At 58.9% G+C, this 22654-nt stretch overlaps 3 protein-coding genes across 6 annotated transcripts in view; all 3 read left to right on the plus strand.

Moving 5' to 3' along the window:
• PRSS56 (serine protease 56) overlaps positions 1-4488 on the plus strand; it is a gene marked incomplete at its 5' end in the record, with an annotated part of 34569 nt that extends 30081 nt beyond the window's left edge. Inside the window, 12 exons of the mRNA XM_081261757.1 lie at positions 238-345; positions 716-769; positions 873-1062; positions 1394-1493; positions 1584-1743; positions 1930-2072; positions 2309-2471; positions 2636-2812; positions 2901-3059; positions 3162-3224; positions 3568-3674; positions 4078-4488. Of these exons, the coding sequence (XP_081117883.1) occupies positions 238-345; positions 716-769; positions 873-1062; positions 1394-1493; positions 1584-1743; positions 1930-2072; positions 2309-2471; positions 2636-2812; positions 2901-3059; positions 3162-3224; positions 3568-3674; positions 4078-4371 (1718 nt within the window). The 3' untranslated portion in view covers positions 4372-4488. The remainder of the gene's footprint in view (positions 1-237; positions 346-715; positions 770-872; positions 1063-1393; positions 1494-1583; positions 1744-1929; positions 2073-2308; positions 2472-2635; positions 2813-2900; positions 3060-3161; positions 3225-3567; positions 3675-4077) is intronic.
• Positions 4489-4913: 425 nt separating this feature from the next.
• Positions 4914-13110, plus strand: CHRND (cholinergic receptor nicotinic delta subunit; the record flags this gene model as incomplete). 4 transcript variants are annotated; one of them, XM_081260767.1, is made up of 13 exons in its annotated part: positions 4914-5022; positions 5285-5430; positions 5768-5812; positions 6324-6433; positions 6553-6708; positions 6872-6981; positions 7768-7968; positions 9206-9317; positions 9405-9519; positions 10505-10709; positions 10797-10915; positions 11673-11884; positions 12876-13110. In XM_081260767.1, the coding sequence occupies 12 exons, from the start codon at positions 4971-4973 to the stop codon at positions 11853-11855; spliced, it is 1554 nt and encodes a 517-aa protein (XP_081116893.1). In that variant the 3' UTR covers positions 11856-11884; positions 12876-13110. The 4 variants fall into 4 exon arrangements, with proteins under 4 accessions (XP_081116893.1, XP_081116892.1, XP_081116894.1 ...); XM_081260766.1 differs by having other exon boundaries at positions 11673-13110; XM_081260768.1 differs by lacking the exon at positions 5768-5812 and having other exon boundaries at positions 11673-13110.
• Positions 13111-16831: 3721 nt separating this feature from the next.
• CHRNG (cholinergic receptor nicotinic gamma subunit) lies at positions 16832-22449 on the plus strand. Its single transcript, XM_081262381.1, has 12 exons — positions 16832-16925; positions 17027-17166; positions 17392-17436; positions 17560-17669; positions 18242-18397; positions 19315-19412; positions 19661-19861; positions 20045-20159; positions 20346-20460; positions 21267-21483; positions 21719-21852; positions 22145-22449. The coding sequence occupies exons 1-12, from the start codon at positions 16871-16873 to the stop codon at positions 22316-22318; spliced, it is 1560 nt and encodes a 519-aa protein (XP_081118507.1). The 5' UTR covers positions 16832-16870; the 3' UTR covers positions 22319-22449.
• Positions 22450-22654: the final 205 nt, after the last annotated feature.

Here is a 22654-nt window from a genome sequence, read left to right on the forward strand (position 1 = left end):
TAAGGACAAGTGCTTTTGAGAGATTCCAATCAGTTTATTTGAATTAAGGAGATATCTCGGGCTGAGAATCTGAGACCATCTGCTTTGAGGCTTGGGCCTGGGGCCCTGGAGCATTCCCCCCCTCCCCGCCCCCCCCGTGCCCCCAGGCTCTCTGGGAGCCCAGCCTGCTTCCCTGTGGTCCCCCAAGGCAGGGCTCAGGCCCCGACCATGCTTAATTTTGTGTCCATGTCCCAGCAGTTCTGTCAGCCCAGGGGACCCAGGCACTGCAGGCTGCCCAGAGGAATGCCCAGTGGGCAGTGAAGCGGGTGGAGATGGAGATTCAGCACAGACTGCACACCTGCAGAGGTGGGCCACTCACGCCTCTCATTACCCTGAACTGCACTCATTACCCTGGGCTCTCTCTGTCATCCCTCTCCCTTATCTTCAGACCCCCCTCTCTTGGGGGACAGACACTGCTGGGGCTGGAACCACACTACTTATAGAGTTCTCTCCAAGTGGAAAGGGCATACCAGCTTGGGGCGCAGCATATGGAAAGGCAGGAGGTGGGAACAGGCTGGACTCACCTGTGACTGGTGAGAGATTCATGGCTGCAGAACCTGTGGGCTAGCAGGTGGGGTGCAAAGCGGGTGGAAGAGCAGAGGGCGCTCAGGCCCTGCCTAGGGAAGAGGAGCCACAAGAAGGTGGCAGTGAGGTTCAAAGGGCTGTTTCTCAGCAGGACCTGGACACCCCAGGCCTCAAGCACCCCTCCTCCAGGACCCACCTGAACCAGGTGAGGCTAAAAAAGGTTCAGGGGGCAGGGCAAAGAGCAGGGTGGGCCTCTACGTGAGGACAGCTTGAAGTTGTCCCTCACCATGTTACTTCTGCCTTTCTAGGGTCATGTGGTGAAAGGAGCCCTGGAGCTGCCAACGTGACGCGGGCTCATGGACGCATAGTGGGGGGCAGCGCGGCTCCCCCCGGGGCCTGGCCCTGGCTAGTGAGGTTGCAACTCGGCGGGCAGCCTCTGTGCGGCGGTGTCCTAGTGGCAGCGTCTTGGGTGCTCACAGCGGCGCATTGCTTTGTGGGGTATGTTGGTGTTCCCCTGCAGACCTAAGTCCCCAACCTTGGGTCCAGGACTTGCCGGAAGACTTGAGAGAGAGCCGGTCTCTGCTGCCCCCTGGCGGAGGCCTGTCCAGGTTCAAGGGGCCGGCACCAGACAAGCCAGCATACAGACCCCAGCCCAGGGCATTGGCCTTACCTGGAGGATGGCCCTCCCGCCTTCCCTACCCCCCGCCCCACCCTGAGGAGGATCAACCAGGGTTGCTGGGTAGTGCGGGTGCGCTCAGTGAGGGTCAGGAGCTCCAAGGGGCCTCCTGCGTCCTTGTCCTTGCTCTGATCAGCCCTGCTCACTCTGCAGCGCTTCGAATGAGCTTCTCTGGACTGTGGTGCTGGCCGAGGGGCCCCAGGGAGAGCAAGCCCAGGAGGTGCCAGTGAACCGCATCTTGCCCCACCCCAAGGTGAGAGACCAGTCCCCAAGCCCGGAGCTGGAAACAGGACCCCAATTCCATGCTTCCTTGACATTGTGCTACTCCCTCGTCCCATCCCAGTTTGACCCGCAGACCTTCCACAATGACCTGGCCCTGGTTCAGTTGTGGACACCAGTGAACCCCGCGGGTCCTGCGCGCCCCGTGTGCCTGCCCCAAGGGTCCCGGGAGCCCCCAGCCGGCACCGCTTGCGCCATTGCAGGCTGGGGAGCCCTCTTCGAAGGTATTGAGCGGGGCAAGGCCGGGATGAACCAAGGTGTGTGGGGGAAGAATGAGCACCGAGGGGATGGAGTTTGGGAGGCCAGAGTGTAAAGGCACACGGCAAATTATTGCCCAGTCTTAAGGGAAGGAATCAAAGAGGGCAATGGGAAGGGCCCCCAACCCTGAGCCCCTTCCCTCTTCCCTGTAGACGGGCCTGAAGCTGAGGCGGTGAGGGAGGCGCGTGTCCCCCTGCTCAGCGCAGACACTTGCCAAAGGGCTCTGGGGCCTGGGCTGCGCCCCAGCACCATGCTCTGTGCCGGTTACCTGGCCGGGGGCATCGACTCATGCCAGGTATGAGCCCAGACTGATTGGAGGGCTTGGCTTGGGCGGCTTCGCAGGGGCAGGATGGCCTCCTTTCCTCCTGGAAAACTGCTGTCACTCAGTTTCTCTGAGCAATTATGTCCTTATAGCTAAAATGGGTACAAAAGAGCTCAGAGCAGACAGACCCTTCCAGGTGTAAGGTGGGCATGGGGGGGGGTGGTGAATGAAGTGAGCTCTTCCTTTTGGAGCTCTCTCCTGTACCCTAGGGTGACTCTGGAGGGCCCCTAACCTGTTCGGAGCCTGGCCCCCACCCCAGGGAGGTACTCTTTGGAGTCACCTCCTGGGGAGATGGCTGCGGGGAGCCAGGGAAACCTGGCGTCTACACCCGTGTGGCTGTGTTCAAAGACTGGCTCCTGGAGCAGATGAGCGGTGAGCGCCCCCTTCCAATTCCCTCTCCCCACAGTGCCCCACGGAATTGCCCTGGGGGACAAGTCTGCCCCCTCCTCACCCTAGCGTTGGTCCCCAGCTCCCAAAGGGCTGCACGGAGGGCTGGGAGCAAACATAGGGTGATCTGGCCTCTGCCCCGCCTGCAGCGACTTCCTCCACTCGTGAGCCCAGCTGCAGGGAGCTTCTGACCTGGGACCCGTCGGAGGAGCGACTGGCAGATACCGCCCGGCTCTGTGCCTTCTACGCCCGGCTGTGCCCGGGATCCGACGGCGCCTGTGCGCGCTTGGCTCACCAGCAGTGCCTTCAACGCCGACGGCGATGCGGTGAGTCGGTTCCCCCGGCAGGGGCAGCGCCTGGGACCGGAGGCCTGGCCACCTCTGACCGCCGCTCAGACCCTTGTCCTTCCCGCAGAGCTGCGCTCTCTGGCGCATACGCTGCTGGGCCTGCTGCGGGGCGCCCAGGATCTGCTGCGCCCTGGGCTGCGGCGTCTGACCCCCGCCCTGGCTCTCCCGGCTCTGTGGCTCCGGCGGCCTCCGCGGCACCCCGTCCTCGAGCAGCGGCTACACTCAGGTACCCCGCGCCCTCCAGCCCCGGCCCAGCCCTGGGCCCTAGTCCGGCGCGGCGGAGCCGCTTTCTCCAGCTGAGGAGGTCCCCTAACCCTGCCTTCCCCAGGATCCAGGGCTACGGGAGTGTGGTTCCAGAAGCCGAGGCCAGAGCAGCGCGGGGCGACGAACAGTAAGGACGCCCCCCGCCGGCCTTCCCGAGGGGTGCAGCCTCGGGGCCGGCGGAGCCCAGAGGGGCTTCAGGCGGGGAATTCTGTGCTAGGAGGGGTTCCCCACCCGGCAACGTCGCAGGCTCTCTCTCCCCTTGGTCGCGGTGGGGCAGACGAGTTAAGCGGAGAATTATGGCTTTGGGTCCTCATCGGCGTCAAAGAGATACTCCTCCTTGCGTGGCTGTTTAAGCTCTCCGAGCCTCAGCTTCCCCACCCGTACTGAGCAGAGATGGCTGCCCCCCCCAACCCTGACCCTGGGCGGGAGGCCGACTCCCTGTTATTCCAGGGCCTCTCCCCTCTGTGCAGGCTGCCCTGGGCTGGAGCCCCTGAGACAGAAGTTGGCTGCCCTTCAGGGGGCTCATGCCTGGATCCTGCAGGTCCCCTCAGAGCACCTGGCCATGAACTTTCAGGAGGTAGGTCCCCAGGCTTCCTAGGCTCCTTCATGGTGACGCGGGAAGGCTGGCATGATGCGGGTCCTGAGACAGAGGGACAGAGTCCAGCCCTGACAGATGGAGGAAGGAGGGACATTCACTCCACTGCAGGAGGCAGAACTCAGCCCCCAGCCCGGAATGCCCCTGCCCCGCCCCCAGGGGTACCCAGGGAAGTGGATGGGGGACCACTGTGTGTGCGCTGGGGCATGGTGGGTATGAGCAGAGGGAGTGGAGAGGCGTGGGGTGAGGGCGCATGGGGGTGCCACTGGGTAGAAATCAGCCAGGCATGAGTCTGGTGAGTTTCTGGAGTCCAGGGGGAGGGGGTGACTCCCATTGCCTACTTGGGCCTGGGTTTCTGGGTCCCTGATCACCTCTTCCTCTTCAGGTGCTGGCAGATCTGGGCTCCAAGACACTGACTGGGCTCTTCAGAGCCTGGGTGCGGGCAGGCCTGGGAGGCCGGCGCGTGGTCTTCAGTGGCCTGGTGGGCCTAGAGCGGGACACACTGGCTCGAAGCCTCCCCAGGCTACTGGTGGAGGCCCTGCAGGCCTTCCGCCTGGCTGCCCTGGCAGAGGGAGAGCCCGAGGAGCCCCAGATGGGTGTGAGGCCGGATCCAGGGCTGGGGAGGAAGGAACAGCACACACTCCACCCTCAGGTTCCCCCTGCCAGGCAGCCGTGGTGAGGACCTGCTGCTCCCGGGCTGAGGGAGGCAGGAGTCATCGCAACAACAAGCCAACAAACTCACCGCCCGCCCCCTTTGGCACAGGGCGGGTGGGGTACTGGATCTTCCAGGAGTGCCATCAGAGAATTGCCGCTGCTTTAATAAATGTTATTTATATTCTGTGGAGACTATTTGGAGCTTTCTTGGCTGGGGAAGCAGTGGGTGGGCATTAGATCTGGGGTGGGCAGAGTTTCTGGGAGCAGTTGGCAGAGATCACAGAGAAATGGGAGAAGGGGCTGCTAAGCCCCCGTCTGAGCATACACTCTGTCTCCCCAGGAGGCAGCAGCTGGCCTGCCCGTCCATGGCTGACTAGTGTCTCCACCAGCCCCACCCTTCCTGCTCCTCTGAGAGTCCTGGCCTGGGATCTCAGCCTCTCACTCTTGGGCTCCGGCCCTGGCCCTGGCTGTCCATCCCCACCCCCTCATCACCTGCCTTGAGGTGTCAGATTGCATTTCCGGCTGCCTCTTCCCCTGGGCCCCCACCCCCACCCTGCACCTGTCCCCTCTGCCTTCTGCCCTCATTCCACAGCCCTGCAGGGCACACACAATCAAGGGGACAGGATGGAGGGCCCTGTGCTGACACTGGGGCTGCTGGCCACCTTGGTGGTGTGTGGTAAGGGCATCACCCCACCCTGGGGTCCCTCGTGCACCCACCTGGACTCCCCCTGCATGGCCCCCTGCTTGGGATCATGCCCAACTCCCACTCCCACTCTGCCATCTCTGCCTGGGAGGGGCCGACCTCCAGGGTCCCCATGCCCAGGAGGTGGTTGGATCCCCTCTGTTCAGCCCAGCCCGATGGCCCAACAGGATCTCAGGGCTGCTTCCTTCCTGGGCCCCCTGCCCAGTGCCCGGTTGCCATCCCTGGCCCTCCCCAGGCAGCTGGGGCCTGAACGAGGAGGAACGGCTGATCAGGCACCTCTTCACGGAGAAGGGCTACAAGAAGGAGCTCCGGCCCGTGACCCGCAAAGAGGAGAGTGTGGACGTCTCTCTGGCTCTCACTCTCTCCAACCTCATCTCCCTGGTAAGAGGCCCCTCCAGGGCTGGGCTGGGGAAGGTGGGTAGCTTCTCCAGTGCTGGATAGCTGTGGAGGAAGCTCACCTAGGGCAGCTTCCCTCCCTGGAGACACACTGTCACCCCCAAGCCCTGTGTGCTTCCAGCACTCCAAGGCTGGTGCCCCTTCCCCTCCAGCTTCAGTTCTGTGGCCACCATGCCACACCCATGACCTGCCCTCCTGCTCCCTGGCCTGCCTACCCACCCCTGAGGGCCTGGCTGCCAGGGTTCCCTGGTTGCAGCCACATGAGGTACTGGGTGGATGTGTGCAGCAGGTAGAGACAGACAGCCCTCCTGTCTGATTCCAGAAAGAAGTGGAGGAGACCCTCACTACCAACGTCTGGATAGAGCACGTAAGGAGAATGCCCCCCTCAGGGCCAGGAGTGGGGGTCCAGGGCCCAGGGTCCCCTGTGCTCTCTTCCACTAGGGGACCTCTAGTCTGCCTTGGATACTGTCCTGCAGAAGGGCTTAGTGCCTCCCTACAGAGAAACCCCAGGCCCAGATGCCCTTCTCTCCCACCTAGACCCCTGCTAGCTCTGATGGCCACTTCAAGAAGATTAGAATGGATCTTTGGGGAAATTGTCACTCTACTCTGATTTTTATTACAAGACACTCTTAATAAAAGTGTCAGAGCTGTCAGAAGTTCCTAATACAGAAACAAATAGGAAATAATGCTCCCTACATTGTGCAGTGCACATTGTATACAGCTGTTCATGACAGACCTGAGTCCTCACTTTTTACCTGCCTCCCTCCTCATCTGCCACAGCTCCCAGGTCCTGTTCAGTCTTTCCTGGTGGAAGTGGGAGTGATGAGGAAGGCTGGACAGCAGCAGAACCCACTGCTGACATGCTTTTGGGCTTCCAGGGCTGGACAGACAGCCGGCTACAGTGGGATGCTGAAGATTTTGGGAACATCAGTGTCCTGCGCCTGCCCCCTGACATGCTGTGGCTTCCCGAGATTGTGCTGGAGAATAAGTTGAGTGGCGCCTCCCTTTCCTAGGCATTCTCCACCTCTCCTCCAGCCCCAAGTTCTCCCCAACCCTGCCAGGTCTGAGCTTGTCAGTGCTCACAGTGACATGTCTCCCTGCCCCCAGCAATGACGGCTCCTTCCAGATTTCCTACTCCTGCAACGTGCTGGTCTTCAACTCGGGCTATGTGTACTGGCTGCCCCCCGCCATCTTCCGCTCCTCCTGCCCCATCTCTGTCACCTACTTCCCCTTCGACTGGCAGAACTGCTCCCTTAAGTTCAGGTGCGCCCACCTCTCTAGCCCCTCACCGCCCAGGGCCCCCTGGGCAGGCTGGAGGAGGTGAATGATCAACCCCCCCCCACCCACAGTGGCCCTCTGTTCTAACCCTCTCACCTCACTGGCCCACTGCGGCTGCAGGTCACCCTCTGTCCACTGCTCTCCCCAGTTCACTCAAGTACACGGCCAAGGAGATCACCCTGAGCCTGAAGCAGGAGGAGGAGGATGGCCGCGCTTACCCCGTGGAGTGGATCATCATCGACCCGGAGGGCTTCACAGGTGCTGGGAGCAGCGCGGGGTGTGGGGAGGCCCTGTGACACACACAGGAGTAGACACAGACCCACTGGCACCTCTCAGCCACCTAGGACTCTGACGCTCACGACAGACACATCCCACCCCTGGAGGACCACACACCCAGTATCTCACAGGACACCCAGCGGCAGAGCTGAGCGGGGACAGCCGCTGCCCCACTCAGGGCAGAATACTCTTCTGGGTGCAGCAGGGGTCGCTGAGAATGGGTGTGGCCCACTGGAGGGGTGGTTGGTGGACACCCCGGGGGTGTGGTGGGGGAGTGGGCTGTGACACCTGATGGGGTGACTGTCACCCCCACCCCCTGTCTGTGACCAGGCTCAGATCTATGGGGCCCACTGCTTACCCCTGACCACAGGGTCCTGCCCATCTCAAGGCTGGGACATCAAGGGAGGCCCTCTTACCCCCAAGACCCAGGGGGAGGAGAGGCCCGGTTGATGTCAACTGAGTTTCCTTTTGACATGCGCAATAGCTGGGAAGTCTCTTTTACTCCAGCTGCACACAGTCTAGCTGAGACTTACTGAACTCTGGCCTCAGCTGCAATTTTTCCCAGAGGGGGAAAAAAAACAGTCACAGAGGAAAACGTCCCCTGGGGACAGACACCCAGCAACACAACCTGAGACCGCCACGCCTCCCCACCTCCGACCCTGCACCCCGGGCCCCTTACTCCACCAGCTCTCATCCTGCCCCTGAGGCCCCAGTCCCTGGGACCCCCCGCACCTGGCCTGATCCCCAGGTGTCAATGTCCACCCTCAGAGAATGGGGAGTGGGAGATAGTGCACCGGCCAGCCAGGGTCAACGTGGACCCCAGCGCCTCGCTGGACAGCACCAGCCGCCAGGATGTCACCTTCTACCTCATCATCCGCCGCAAGCCGCTGTTCTACGTCATCAACATCCTGGTGCCCTGCGTGCTCATCTCCTTCATGATCAACCTGGTCTTCTACCTGCCTGCCGACTGTGAGCCTCCCCGCCCGGCCCACCCCCAAGCCCCCTGAGGCCTCTGGGTCGAGGGCCTTTCAGCACTGCCCCTTGTTTCCCCCGGGGCCACAAGGTGTCACTCCTGGAGGCCCTGCCTGGGGCACCCGGCCTGAGGGCCAGGAGGCCAGCTGGGGGAGGCCCACGGCCCACTGAGAGCAGTGCCCAGGGCAGGGGCCCACTCTGCCTCTCTCAAGAAGCTTTCCAGGGACCCCGGGAGAGTGGCCAGGCAGAGACCAGGCCTGTCAGGGTCACTACTTTGGGCCTGTCATCCAAGAGGCCACAGCTGTTGACCCATTGAGCCGGCCAGGGGCCTCTGGGAGGCTGGGATGCGGGAGCAAAAGATCAGCCTGGGCTCATGTGGCTCTAGGAAGCAGTAATTTTACAATTTCAGGACATTCACCATGAGCCACCCAGTGCCTGCCTGTGGCAGATGGTGAAGCCACAGGCCTGGGTGGTGGCCCTACTGGGGGACCATTCTAAATGGTGGGGGCGGGGGCAGGATTCCCTGAGGAAGTGGAGTTTTGCCAGACAGGACCATGTGGGAGCAGGCACGGGGGGAGGGGCGGGGCTGGGGCACATGTGACCCTCCTGCCCAGGAGCTCAGGTGGGAAGGGCAGGGCAGGGCAGTGCTGGCTGGGTCCTTGCTGGAAGGGTGGCATGTTGGGTGTCATCGTGTGCTGTGCGGATGTCCCAGAGCTTTCTGAAGGAGGCCGACACATGCAGCTCTGTGATTCAGAGGGGAAGCGGGGTGTCAGAGGCTGGGCTAGCAGTGATGGTTGGGGGTTTGTTTTGTTTTGCAGTGCTGGGGATGGAACCCAGGGGGGCTGCACCACTGTGCTACACCCCCAGCCTTTTTTTTTTTTTTTTTTGAAACTGGGTCTTGCCAGTCTCGAACTGGCTATCCTCCTGTCTCAGACTCCCTAGTCACTGGGATTCCAGGCAGGTGCCATGGCACCTGGTGACAACTAGCATCCATTCAGCACTTGCCTGGTATTGACACTCTCGCGAGTCTTGAGAAAACAGGCACAGAGCAGTTAGGCTACTTGTTCCAGGCCGCCCCACCAGTAAGTGGCAGAGCTGGAATCTGAGCCCAGGCACTGCAGAGCACAGCCTGATGTTGATCAGGCACCATGGCCTTGTGAACAGTGGTGGCAGAGCCCCTGTGGTGAGCCCTGTGGCTGGAGGTCTCGGGTTCCAGCCAAATCTGGCTCCCCAGGTGGCGAGAAGACGTCCGTGGCCATCTCGGTGCTCCTGGCCCAGTCTGTCTTCCTGCTGCTCATCTCCAAGCGGCTGCCTGCCACGTCTATGGCCATCCCCCTCATTGGCAAGTGAGTGGCCCACGCCTGGCTTCGCCCACTCCTGGCCCGGCCCTGTGCGCCGCCGCCCCCAGGCTCCAGGCTGCCTGTTGCCCACAGGTTCCTGCTCTTTGGCATGGTCCTGGTTACCATGGTGGTGGTGATCTGTGTCATCACCCTCAACATCCACTTCCGAACACCCAGCACCCACGTGCTGTCTGAGGGCGTCAAGAAGGTGAGTGCTGGCCACAGCCAATAGCTGGAAGTGGTGCAGGGCCAAGCTCAGGAGAGGGGGTCAAGACAGGGGCTGCGCCAGCCTCCGCTGCAGGCCGTCCCCTGAGAGGCCAGGCAGGGAAGCACGCAGCCGGGTGGGCTTTCTCTGACGCTTAAGAACAGGCAAAAACAGTCTTTTTCTCTTGTGGCACTGGGGGTTGAACCCAGGCTTCAGCAGGCTAGGCAAGCCCAGTACCACTGAGCTACATCTGCAGCCCTTCCAAACCAGGCTTTGATGATAGAAGTCGGGATGGTGGCTCCCTCGGGTGGGAAGGGATTGAGAGAGAGGCATCTTTGGGGACAATGCTTGCTATTGTGTCTGGGTGGTGACTACACAATTGAATGCAACTGTAAAAATTTATCCAGCTGCCAGGCATCGTGGCACATGCTTGTAATCCCAGCTACTCAGGAGGCTGAGGCAGGAGGGTCACAAGGTCAAGGCCAGCTTGGGCCACTTAGACCCTGTCTCAAAACAAAAATAATAAGGGCTGGGGATGTAGCTCAGGAGTAAAGCACCCCTGGTTCAATCCCCAGTTCCAAAAAAATAGAGAAAAAAGAAGAAGGTGGAGACTGGGGTGCAGGTGCTCAGGACAAGGCTGTCCTTGCCTCTTAGGCACTGCAGGGCCAGCAGGCTGTTCTGGGACGGCCTACGACTCTTTGCATCTTGAAGTATTTAAAGGGAAGAGCTCAGCAATTGGGGCATTGATCTTGCTGTTTTGTTTGTAGTATTTATTTTCAGTGACCAAGTTCTGCTCTGTGCTGTGAGTAATGAGGGGAATTGGAAGCAACCTAGGTGTCCTTTAGCTGGGGATTAGGGAAATAAGTGACAGGGTCAGAGGAAGGAACAGCTTGTGGCAGCGAGAAATGGGAGACACAACTATGAGGGAGTGTGAAGGTCACCCTGCATTTGTGAAGCAGCCTTTCTTGTATCCTCTTGGCCTCGGAAGCTCTTCCTGGAGACCCTGCCAGAGCTCCTGCACATGTCCCGGCCGGCAGAGGACGGGCCCAGCCCCGGGGCCCTGATCCGGAGGAGCAGCTCCCTGGGCTACATCTCCAAGGCTGAGGAGTACTTCTCACTCAAGTCCCGCAGTGACCTCATGTTTGAGAAGCAGTCTGAGCGGCATGGGCTGGCCCGGCGCCTCACCACTGCCCGTGGGTCCTTGGTGGCTTTGGGGCATGGGCCATCTATGGAAGGTGACAGGGCAGGCTTCACACATGCCCTTTGCCTCATGTCCACAGGCAGGCCCCCAGCAAGCTCTGAGCAAGCCCAGCAGGAGCTCTTCAGTGAGCTGAAGCCCGCTGTGGAGGGGGCAAACTTCATCGTTAACCACATGAAAGATCAGAACAGTTACAACGAGGTGAGCGGCCCGGGCTGCAGCGCGCAGTGTCCACGCAGCGCACTGGCTGATCGAGAGGGTCCTGCCTTAAGAGGGTGCTGCTCCCCCCACATCCATACCCCGACTTAGATGGGGGAGTCCATGGTGGGTACGGATCCCAGGCCTGTATTCCTGTCTAGCTGCCCAAGCAGCACACCAGCCAGGCATCTGCAGGGACACACATGCATGGCTTCATGGTCCCGCCCTGGCCAGGCTATACTCTGAGCATTTATTGGGTCCCTTTTTTCTCCCACGGCTTACCTTTTCTGTCCCTGCCCAACCCCAAGCCTGCTACTCCAGACAGAGCCAGATGTCCAGGCAGGCCCAGCCATATGTGGTCGTTTACTGTGTGTAACTTTTAAAATTCTCCCTGGAGAAAGTCTCATCTCCAGTTTGTGGCCTGGAGCTGCCAGGAGTAGCTGGGAGCACTCCAAGAGAGCAGAGGGACCTGCCCATGTCCTCAGGCCCCTGAAACCCTGCAGTATATCAGCGAGGGTGGCTGTGGTCTCCTCCCCCAACAGACACAATGACCAGTCCTGCCTGTGTCCAAGAGGCCTAAGCCCTCGCTGGGGACCATGCCAGCACATCCCATCTGTCCTATGTGCTGCCAGCCCAAGACGTCCTCACAGACACGTGGAGGCCAGGCCAACACTTCTGTTGCTGGACCCTGCTTGGAGGTCCCCTCAGACCTGCAGTCTGAGGACCCTCCTCACCTCATGGTGTCTGCCCCCTCCTCCAGGAGAAGGACAGCTGGAACCAGGTGGCCCGCACAGTGGATCGCCTGTGCTTGTGTGTGGTGACGCCCGTCATGGTGATAGGCACAGCCTGGATCTTCCTGCAGGGCACCTACAACCAGCCTCCACCCCAGCCTTTCCCCGGGGACCCCTTCTCTTATGACCTGCAGGACAAGCGCTTCATCTAGGGTGGCCCCGCTGGGCAGCGTTGTGGACAGTGAGTCAGAGAGGAGAGGCCAGCTCAAGCCCTGGGCTGTATCTGCTTGTCCTACGAGGCTGGGGCCAAGGTCAAGGCAAGGCCCGAGCAGGAGGTCAAAAGCAGGAGCCACCTATGTGGGCTGAAGGTAGAGTAGGCTGGAGGGTTTGGGGAGAGGAGGAGGCTTGCTCAGGGACCACGGATGGTGTCACTGCAGCCAGCCTCATGGAGAGAGTGCTGTGAGGGTCCCACAGACGGTGCCCTTCTCCGCCTTCCCTCCCCAAGGGGGCAGAGCAGGCAGGACTCTGGGCCTGTGCTCCCGGCTCCCCCTGCTCCCCCACCTTCAGCTTGGGCTTCTGAAGGCCCAGCTGGGGCCGAGGGTGGGTGTCTTCCTCTCTCCCGGGCCTGGGGAAGGAGGTCTTCTGCAGGGTGGGAGCAGCAGGGTCCAGTGTGATTTTTCTAGTCCTTTCTGCTGTAGGTGCTGTGGATCTCTCCGGGAAGCCAGGGGCTGGTGTCGGAGGGCTGGGCTTGGCATCCACCAGGGTCCTGGTCTTCCTGAGGTCCCATGTATAACCCTAGAGTGCTAGATCTCGGACCCCCTGGCATGCGTGTCACCCTGAGTGCTGCTCCTCCTCCCCACAGTAGGGTTGCCAGGCAATCTTTGGGACATACTTACTCTAAGCAATGATTCATTTTTATCTGAAATTCATATCTAACCAGGCAACCTGTATTTGTATTTGCTAAATGTGTCAATCCTCTCCCAAAGGGAGCCCCACTGCCTCCTATCCCAAGGGCCAAAGGCTGATGCTGTAGGAACCCTAGTCGTGGGTCTGTGGTTGGCCCACCTCCAAGATAGTCCAGTGACCCCTACCTCCTGGCATTCACACCCTGTGCAGTCCGGTCCACCCGGAAGCTGGCTGGTGTATGTCACCAACAGAATGAGGCAGAGGTGATGGTAGGTCACTTCTGGGATAAGGTCATAAAAGGCGCAGCCAGTCCCGTTCACACACAGTAACTCACTCTGGGGAGCCAGCCGGGAAGCTGAGGCCCTGTGGAGATGCCCACATGGCAGAGAACAGAGGCCTCCAGCCGACAGCCACTGAGTGAACTTGGAAGTGGATCTTCTTGCCCCAGTAGAGCCTCCAAATATCACAGCCCCCTGAAAGCCCCTGAGCCAGCTGAGCTGCTCCTGGATTCCAAACACTCCAAAACAGTGTGCAATAATAAATGTTTGTTGTTGTAGGTGACAGAGTTTGGGATAATTTGTTACACAAGAAGTGTGACCTTGACAGAGCTGCAACTCAGCTCTTAGCCTCAGTTTTCTCATCTGTAAAATGTGTGTGTAGTAAGTCCCACACCTGGGTGTTGGGAAAGTTGAATTGGCTAGTAGGGGTGTTTATATTCATTTGTGGGCCTCAGGGGGCTCCCGTGAGAGGACTGTACCCAGGTCTCGGGTATCCAAGCCTGGCACAGTGACAGGGAGAGGACAGGAAGGTACAGTGGGCTGATTATTCATCCCTTTATGTACAGGATTTGGGTTGTCAGGGCTCAAGCCATCTCCCTCAGAGGAGATTGGTGACCTCAGCAGGCCACAGGTGAGCTTCTCCATCTTTAGCTGTGACCCTTTAAAGCCAAAGCTGACTCTATTTACTTCTGCCTTCCACAAATTCAAGGTGCAAAACTTCATTTTCTCTGAATAAGAAAACCAGTTTAAACTCACACAGGTCAGCCAAGCAGGAAGTCCAGGCCTTCCCCAGAATCATCCAACAATTCAGGGAGGATCCCTGATTCCTGCACAGAGATGAGAGAGGGCCCGAATCCTGGGAAATGCGGTTCTTCCCATGGCCACACGGTGGCGCTGTTAGCAGTGGGTCTTAGTCTAGCCCCCAGGTGTCTTCAGCTGGTTCACCTGCTCAGATTACTGTGGACCTTCAACAGAAGACAACTCCAAAATGCCACACAAGAAGTCTTAGAGGTGGGAGGGGACCATTGGCTTTGGAAACTCCAGGGGAAGTGGGTTTCACAGACAGATGCTCAGTGAGAACAAAGCCCATCTGGAGGCTGAGGCAGGAGGCTGAGTTCTAGGCCCGCTGCGCCACTTAGTGAGACCCTGTCTCAAAATAAAGGATGCCTTTTGTACCATTTTCACCAGCAGCATCCGCTTCCCCAGTGCTGACCGGTCCACCCTGGTTGACATGGTACTCTACCTCCTTCCCTGCCAGGAAGTCACACTCAGGGGAAGCTTCTCTGGAAGACAAAGGGTGTCCCTGTTCTCTCTCCAGAGCGTTAAAAAAATAAGCTTTCTTCCTTCTCACCTAATAGAAGTCCAGGGGGCAGTGGTGGCTGCATTGCCTCAGCAGTCCAACAAAGCTATCAGGGACTCAGGCTCCCATCTCTATAGCACATGGGCCCTGTTCCTTGTGCTTGTTGCCTCAGATGCAAGCTGACTGCCACAGCTCCACACTTCACATCTATGTTTAGGCAGCAAAACGGCCAGACATTTCTGACTCCTTTTATCATGAAGCAGTGTTCATCATGAAGTGCCACAGCATCCCGTTGGTCTGGTCAAAACATCACGTGGCTACCACTATTCTGCAAGGGAGCCTGGGAAATAAGTACAGGCACCCTCCATGACCATCACCATGGGTGTGGCATCTGTGGATTCAACCAGCCATGGGCTGAAAATATTTGAGACAAAAAATCCTGTCTATACTATATACACACAGACTTTTTTCCTTGTCACTCCTTAAATAATACAGAGTAACAAATATTTGCACATCACTCATCCTGTATGAGGTGGGTTACGAGCAATCTAGGGATGATGGAAAGCACCCCGGAGGACCACCTGGGTTATGTGTGAATACTGCACCACTGTACATGAGTGCAGGGAGCAGTGGCAGGTTTGGTGTCCAGGGGAGTCCTGCCTGGGGGGACCAAGGGGCGACTCCAGTTTTCCCTCCTCTGTAATAGGAGGTGGGAAAGGATAAGGGGCAGTGAGCATGCCCACTGGTGATCTTCTAGTGGACCCTGCCCTTCACACCTGACCCCACCCCCCTGTCTCCCAACCCCTGGCGGCTTCCCCTCACAGAGGACTCACCATCCTAAGAGCCAAGGCCTTCTCAGCCCTCTCCTCCAGAGCAGAGAAGGCACAAAGCAGGAGATGCAGCACCATCCTACCTGGGTGGGATCCAGTCTCCATGCCGGTCCCTCCCAGACATTGTGGGGAAGGAAAAGGACAGTGGGACAGCATCTGCCTGGCTCCTGCACCTCAGCACTGCTTCCTGACCACAGAGGCTGCTGATGGTCTTTGGCGAAGGTGGGCTTGGAGGGGAGCAGAGGGGTGGGGGTACTGCTCTGCAGAAGAGGTGAGAAATTGAGTCTGAGGCCTGGGGAGGCAACAGGCGGAGGCAAGAGGTCTCAGAGGTGGGAGGGGCCATTGGCTTTGGACTCCAGGGGAAGTGGGTTTCACAGACAGATGCTCAGTGAAAACAAAGCCCACCGGGAGGCTGAGGCAGGAGGCTGAGTTCTAGGCCTGCTGCACCACTTAGTGAGACCCTATCTCAAAATAAAATTTGAAGGTCTGTGAATGTAGCTCAGTGGAAACGTGCCCCTGGGCTAAATCCCCAGAACACCCTCTCCTCCCGACACACATACAAGAAAGAAAGAAAAAAGGGGAAGAAACTGGAGGGCCAGGAGCAGCTGTGACCACAGGGACAGCTGAAGGGCTGCCCATAGGTAACGTGGTGGCGAAGCAAGTCAGGCCCAAGGTGGCTGGGAGGACGGTACTGTCACCACCATCCCCCATCCCCTGGACCTGGCAGCACAGCAGGAACCCGAGGCCCTGGGCGCTGGGTTCTGAGCCAGCCTCTCAGGTCTCCAGGTTGGGCCTCACGTCCGGATTGCCAGCACACTAAAGTGCCACAGGCAATATCCGGCACCTGAAGGCCTCTGTTGCCCTGTCCCCCAGATACCAGGAGCAGCTTGAAGTGTGGTGGCACTTGTGGGCTCCTGGACTTTCCTTCTTGTCCTTATGCTGAGACATGCGGACCCATCTGCTTGGAATAGGTGGCCACAGGCAGGGGCTGGAGCAAGGCTGCGGGCTCAGCCCTGCCCTTTCCCAGCCACAAACCACAGAGTAGGTGGGGCTCGTTTCTCACCCTCTTTCCCCTCTGGGTCCGTTCATCTGGCTTCGGGGAATATGAGCTCCATTTTTGTCTGCCACCTCAGTGGACCATGAGTTCTTACAAGTCGCTGGGACATACCCCAGGGTCTCCCCAGCCTCATGCTATGCCGGCCACCACAGGAGCCTCCACAGCCTGTTGGGTGTTTTAATAAGGGCTGAGCTCCACTGAGGAGCCCCTGCTCAGAAGCTGTCCTAGTCCCAAGAGCCCCGAGCTCCAGATCCTTCTTGGCCCACCAATTTCACAACTTGCCAGGTCTGTGTCCCTGTCTCAGGGCACAGAGGACCTGAGGATGGCCTACTATGCCAAAGCGTCTTTCTCCTGGGCACTTCACCCTATCTGCTCTCAGTGTCTCAGAGCAGTGGAGTGGCCCACGAAGATGTCAGGCTGGTGGCAGAGATCTGGGGTTCTCAAGCATATCACAGAGAGCCTCGTGTACAAACCATGCCTGCCCCACCGCCTCCACCTGGCCTCTCCCCAGATCCTGCTTCTCTCCCACACCCATCTCTTCTTGGTCTGTCCTGAACCCCACCTGGGAAATGGGGTTGGGTTGGGTCCTCTGTGTTTGAGGGTGGGGATGGGGTGCTCATCTCTGTTGGGACAGAAAGCCCCTCCCCATCTGGGGGCCCAGGTAACCTGAGCCCAGCATTGTGTGCATCCTGGGACAGCTGACAATGCTGTGGTCAGACAGCTGGTGGAGCGGGTGGGAGTGCAGGCTGTCACATGACACCCCGTCCATCTCTCCCTCCCTCCCTCCCTCCCTCCTTCTACCCTGGACTTGGGGAGTTGCTGTCCCATCCCTGTTGCTGGAGAGAGCCGAGGCACCATGCATGGAGGCCGGGGGCTGCTGTTCCTCCTGCCACTGCTGGCTGTCCACATGGGTAGATGGGGGAATCTGGGTCTGGGGGGCCCAGAGCAGGGGCCCAAGCCTCAGGGCACAGAGGCTCTGGGAGGCTGTTGAAGTTCCTGCCGTCTGTTGCAGGGGCCCAGGGCTGGAACCAGGAGGCGCGCCTGCTTGCTGACCTGATGCACAGCTATGACCCCCACCTGCGGCCCGCAGAGCGGGACTCTGATGTCGTCAATGTCAGCCTGAAGCTCACCCTCACCAACCTCATCTCCCTGGTGAGTTGAGGGAGGGAAGAGGGGCTGTCACCAGGCCCTGGGACTACTGGGGAGAAGAGGGAGGAAGGACCCACTGGGGTGAGGGGCTGCCAGGGATAAGGAAACCCCCTGGTGGGGCACTGCTCAAGGGCCTGGGGCCTCTGGTTCCATCAATGACCTCTGGGAATAGCAGGGGGGGGCAGGGGGCAAGGCATGAGGTGCTCAGCCCTTCATCTGAACCCCTAGAATGAGCGAGAGGAGGCCCTCACCACCAATGTCTGGATAGAGATGGTAAGAGGCTCCCCTGCTGCCCTCCTGGCCCCCAAAGCTGCTCCTGCCTCCTGGGCTGTTCTCCCATTCCTGGGCTCTGTGCAGGCGAGAGCAAAGGCCTGGCAGCCACCCTTCTCCCTGCAGCAGTGGTGTGACTATCGCCTGCGCTGGGACCCACAAAACTACGGAGGCCTGTGGGTGCTGAGGGTACCATCCACCATGGTGTGGCGGCCGGATATCGTGCTGGAGAACAAGTGAGCAGGGGACATGGGCAGGGGTGGGGGACAAAGGATGCCAGGCCAGGGCCCAACTGAACAAGAAAATTACGGAAAAAGAGACAGGGGGTGAGGTGGGGGCAGAGCGTGCAGAGTAGGTTGCTGCAGGGGCCTGGGGAAGGACCCCATGAGCAGGCCTTGGGGCAGCCCTCTCCCCCTGCTGACATGGACTCTGACCCCAGGGCCAGCAGACCCGACCCTACACCTGACTCTGTCTTGCTGGGCCACCTCCCTGTAACCTGGGGCCAGTGACAGGGTTCATCATAAGAGTATAACAGTGTCAGATGCTATAATTGGACGAGTGTTTTGGCTGTCCCAGAAGGAAGAGAAGCAGAGATCAGGGCGGGCCCAGAGGGAGTCTGTCCGGGTTGGGGAAGTTGCTGGACTCAGTAGTGGTTCAGGATGAGGACCTGTGAGGGGTGTGGCAGGTTGGGGTGTTGGTGTCCTCTGGCCTCCATCCACATGGGACAAAGGGCTGGATTGGGCTCTGGGGTCTCTGCTTGGGCTGTTGAGGTCTGAACCCACAGCAGTGGACTGGCCTGTGCCCACAGTGTGGACGGCGTCTTCGAGGTGGCCCTCTACTGCAATGTGCTGGTGTCCCCTGATGGCTGTATCTACTGGCTGCCACCAGCCATCTTCCGCTCTTCCTGCTCCATCTCCGTCACCTACTTCCCCTTTGACTGGCAGAACTGCTCCCTCGTCTTCCAGTGAGGCCACTGATAGGGTGGGGGAGATTCCAGGAGCTGCTCTGAGAGGTGCCTGGACAGGGGTGGGGGACGAGTGTTCTGGAGTCCCCTAGAGGGCAGGGGCCAGGATCCATGGCTCCCAGGACTCTGCTCATCTCAGGTAGGAAGGTGCCCAGACCTCTCACCTCCTTCATGGCCTCGGTTTCCCAGCCTGTGCCCCAAGCAGGGAAATCAACGTCTGGGGATGGGGCAGGAGGGAGGAGCGGGGTAGGCAGAAGATGACCTGCGTGCCTGGGCACCCACAGTACCCCCACCAGGCAGGGCTGTCCCAGGAGGGAAACCAGGCCAGGGGGTCTCTGGGTCTCTGTTCCAACTCCATAAAAGTGGGAGCAGGGCCTGAGTGAGGTGTTGCTGTGATTTAGACGAGTGGTCTTTTTTCAGGGAAATCTGGCAGGGAGGGTCCTCCAATAATCAGACCTGAGGGACTGGGGCTGGGGCTCAGTGGTAGAGCACCTGCCTAGCATGTGTGAGGCACTGGGTTCGATTCTCAGCACCACATATAAATAAATGAATAAAAATACCATCAACATCTTAAAAAATTAAAAAATAATAATAATCAGTCCTGAGAGGGCCTCTCCAGGTGGACATGTATTTGCTATGTTATAGTTGCTGGCAGCAGCGAGAGGGATAAACCCGCAGTGGTCCTGGGTACTTTGGTCGGACAATCGCATGGAACAGCAGCCTCTGGCCCTTTGACTCAAACATCCTGGCTCTCCAAAAGCCCATTCTCCCCACACTCTCAGCAACCCCACAACCAGGGCTTTATGGAGAACCCAGAAGTGCAGGACTGAACTTTTTGAAGCCAAACGCCCACTGCTGCCCTCAAATGGCCAGGTCTGGACTTTGGGGGTTGACCCTTTCACCCTCTGTGCCCCCAGGTCTCAGACCTACAGCACCAGTGAGATCAACCTGCAGCTGAGTCAGGAAGGTGGCCAGACCATCGAGTGGATCTTCATTGATCCCGAGGCCTTCACAGGTAACCTCCACCCACAGGGCCCCCACCCGATGTGGCTGAGTGGGTCAAGGCCAGACCAAGGCTATGCCCTTCAGTGGAGCTCCAGATGAAAACCAGAGCAACCCACAAAGAAAGTTCCTGAAAGATCCAATGACTTCTGACTTCTTCTGTGATAATTACTCCCATTTTGGAGGGAGGGGGGTCAATACCCACTCTCCCACCCCACTGGTGTCCCCTGATGTGCCCACGCCTGCTCGCCCCACCTGTAGAGAACGGGGAGTGGGCCATCCAGCACCGACCAGCCAAGATGCTGCTGGACGCAGAGGCGCCAGCCGAGGAGGCAGGCCACCAGAAGGTGGTGTTCTACCTGCTCATCCAGCGCAAGCCCCTCTTCTACGTCATCAACATCATTGCCCCCTGCGTGCTCATCTCCTCTGTGGCCATCCTTATCTACTTCCTGCCTGCCAAGGGTACCTGGAACCCATGGGAGGGGAGCATGCCCCTGTCCAGCATAGGAGACCACTGGGAGGCCAGGGAAGAAGGCCCTGCCCAGGCACAGAGCAGCACCAACCATGTGGGGTGAGGGGTTCCTCTGAGGGCAGAGAGGGAGGAGGTGGGGAGACCTGCTCTGAGGGCTTCTCCGTCATGGTCAGCGGGCGGCCAGAAGTGCACTGTGGCCATCAATGTGCTCCTGGCCCAGACCGTCTTCCTCTTCCTGGTGGCCAAGAAGGTACCTGAGACCTCGCAGGCAGTGCCACTCATTAGCAAGTAAGGCCAGTCCTGTCTCCTGCCCACCCTTTCCCTCCCTTCTCAAGACCCCAGCTTGGCCCTCCTGCCATCCCTCCACCCTACCACCCTCTGCCAGGGGACTTGAGGAGAGGAGCCGCTTATGGTGGGGGAGTCTGTGCACAGGTGCCTGAGGGCCACCCAGCCCCGCCCACCTGCTCCTGACAGGTATCTGACCTTCCTCATGGTGGTGACCATCCTCATTGTCGTGAATGCTGTGGTGGTGCTCAACGTATCCTTGCGGTCCCCCCATACACATTCTATGGCCCGAGGGGTTCGAAAGGTAAGGCCCCTCCCTGCCCACCCCAGCATCCTCCTGTCCAGCCATTCACATGCGCTTACCTTTGTGCCCGTCCTGGTCATATTCAGCAGCAAACCCGTCCTCTATGTACCTTCAAGCACGTGCTAAAATGGATGGATGGATGGTGATGGGAGGGAGATTACATATGTGAGCTTATTTAATCTTTATAAAACCCCTATTAAGTGGATATCAGGGGCTGGGGATGTGGCTCAAGCGGTAGCGCGCTCGCCTGGCATGCATGCGGCCCGGGTTTGATCCTCAGCACCACATGCGAACAAAAACGTTGTGTCCGACGAAAACTAAAAAAAAATATATATATATATTAAAATTTTAAAAAGTGGATATTAGTATCATTTTCATTTAATAGATGAGAAATCCAAGGCTCAGAGCAGTTAAGTAGCTTATCCAAGGTCACACAGCCAGAAAATGGAGGAAGCAGTCTGATTCAGAATCTGTGTGTCCACCTGAAGCAGATGACTGAGGCTCTTGTTACACATACAGATTCCTAGGCACCCAGGCATTCTAAGCCAGAAGAGCAAGCATGGGGGACAGCAGGCAGGAATCTTGTTTGTAACAAGCACCCTGGTGATTCTTATATGCACGAAAGTTTGAGGCCTCAGTCCATGTTCAGGATACAACAGCCAAGTTGTCCCAGGGCCAGGCCACTGACCCTAATATGCTGCCTCTAAGACCTAGTAGCATGAGTCTTTCTTGCAAATGTCCAGCTTTAGCCCCAAAGCTCAGCCTGGCTGTCCAAGCTGAGCCACCCAGAGCAACACCCTTTGCAGGTGTTCCTGCGGCTCTTGCCACAGCTGCTACGGATGCATGTTCGCCAACTGGCTCCACCCACTATGCAGGACACCCGCCCCAGGCTCCAGAATGGCTCCTCCTCAGGGTGGTCCATCACAACTGGGGAGGAGGTGGCTCTCTGCCTGCCACGCAGTGAACTCCTCTTTCGGCAGCGACAGCGCAATGGATTGATGAAGGCAGCACTGGAGAAGCTAGGTGAGGCCCAGGGTGCCACTGGGGACACTCCTGCCCAGGGACTCTAGTTGGGGAGCCGGGCGCAGCAGATGGTGTTGGACAAGCATCCAAGCTGGGGAGAGAGGGGCTGGGGTTTCAAAGGAAAGACCAACTTCTCTGCCTGTTTCTCATCCATTTACTCTCTGATACACCCCACTGGAGAGTGACCTGACTGTCTACACTCCATCAGAGAGTAGCTGTACTCTCTCCCCATCAGAGAAAGGCCTAGAGCCAGGACAGAGCCAGGAGTTCTGTGGCAGCCTGAAACAGGCCGCCCCTGCCATCCAGGCCTGTGTGGACGCCTGCAACCTCATTGCCCGTGCCCGGCACCAGCAGACTCACTTTGACAGCGTAAGCTGGGTCAGGCTCGGACTGGTGGGGTGTCCAGGGCACATGAGTACATGAGCATGAGATGGGGGAAGGCGAATGGGGTGTCTAGGAGAGGGCAGTGGGTGGAAAAGGTGGAGCTGGCAACAGGGAGGAGGAGGGTCCTCAGGGAGAGGGACCATGGAAGAAGACAGGCTGGAGCCTGGAGGGAGGTGGGAAGCACCTCCAGAAATGGAGAATGGAAGCCCAAGGACAGAAGAGGGAGCCAGGGCAGGCTGGGTGCCACAGTTACCTCCCTCCCTGCTCCTGCCCTCAGGGGAATGAGGAGTGGTTCCTGGTGGGCCGAGTGCTGGACCGTGTCTGCTTCCTGGCCATGCTCTCACTCTTCATCTGCGGCACTACTGGCATCTTCCTCATGGCCCACTATAACCGGGTGCCCGCCCAGCCATTCCCTGGAGACCCCCGCCCCTACCTGCCCCCACCAGACTGAGTCAACCAATGGCTGTTGGACATACGGGAGTCATATTTGTGGGTCAACCTGTCTTCTCAGCTCTGCTGCACTGCTGAGGTCATCAGGACACTCTTTGGGAAGAGCTGGGGAAATAAAGAGACAGAGTTGGAGTCCTGGAGTGGTTAGGGATGATGGGCTGCGGTCAGGGTGTGTTGCTGGGGTTGGCACCCACATAACATCAGCTAGATGGCCCTGGCACTAACCATTCCTCTGCTTAGCCCACTCCTCTCTCTCCAGCAAAGCATCATCCCCCATCATTGTGAAACCCTTTGTTTTGTTTTATATCATGCCCCAGCTGGATGATGAGTCCTCCCT

The sequence above is a fragment of the Spermophilus citellus genome (genome assembly GCF_964194105.1).
Source record: "Spermophilus citellus genome assembly, chromosome: 11".
NCBI lineage: Eukaryota > Metazoa > Chordata > Mammalia > Rodentia > Sciuridae > Spermophilus > Spermophilus citellus.

Bases quoted from the DNA above. Each gene is read 5' to 3' on its own strand.
- CHRNG (XM_081262381.1), top strand. From the start codon at position 16,871: ATGCATGGAGGCCGGGGGCTGCTGTTCCTCCTGCCACTGCTGGCTGTC. The intron at 19,413-19,660 runs GTAACCTCCACC...CCCCACCTGTAG, and splicing joins TGATCCCGAGGCCTTCACAG to AGAACGGGGAGTGGGCCATC. The intron at 19,862-20,044 runs GTACCTGGAACC...CGTCATGGTCAG, and splicing joins CTACTTCCTGCCTGCCAAGG to CGGGCGGCCAGAAGTGCACT.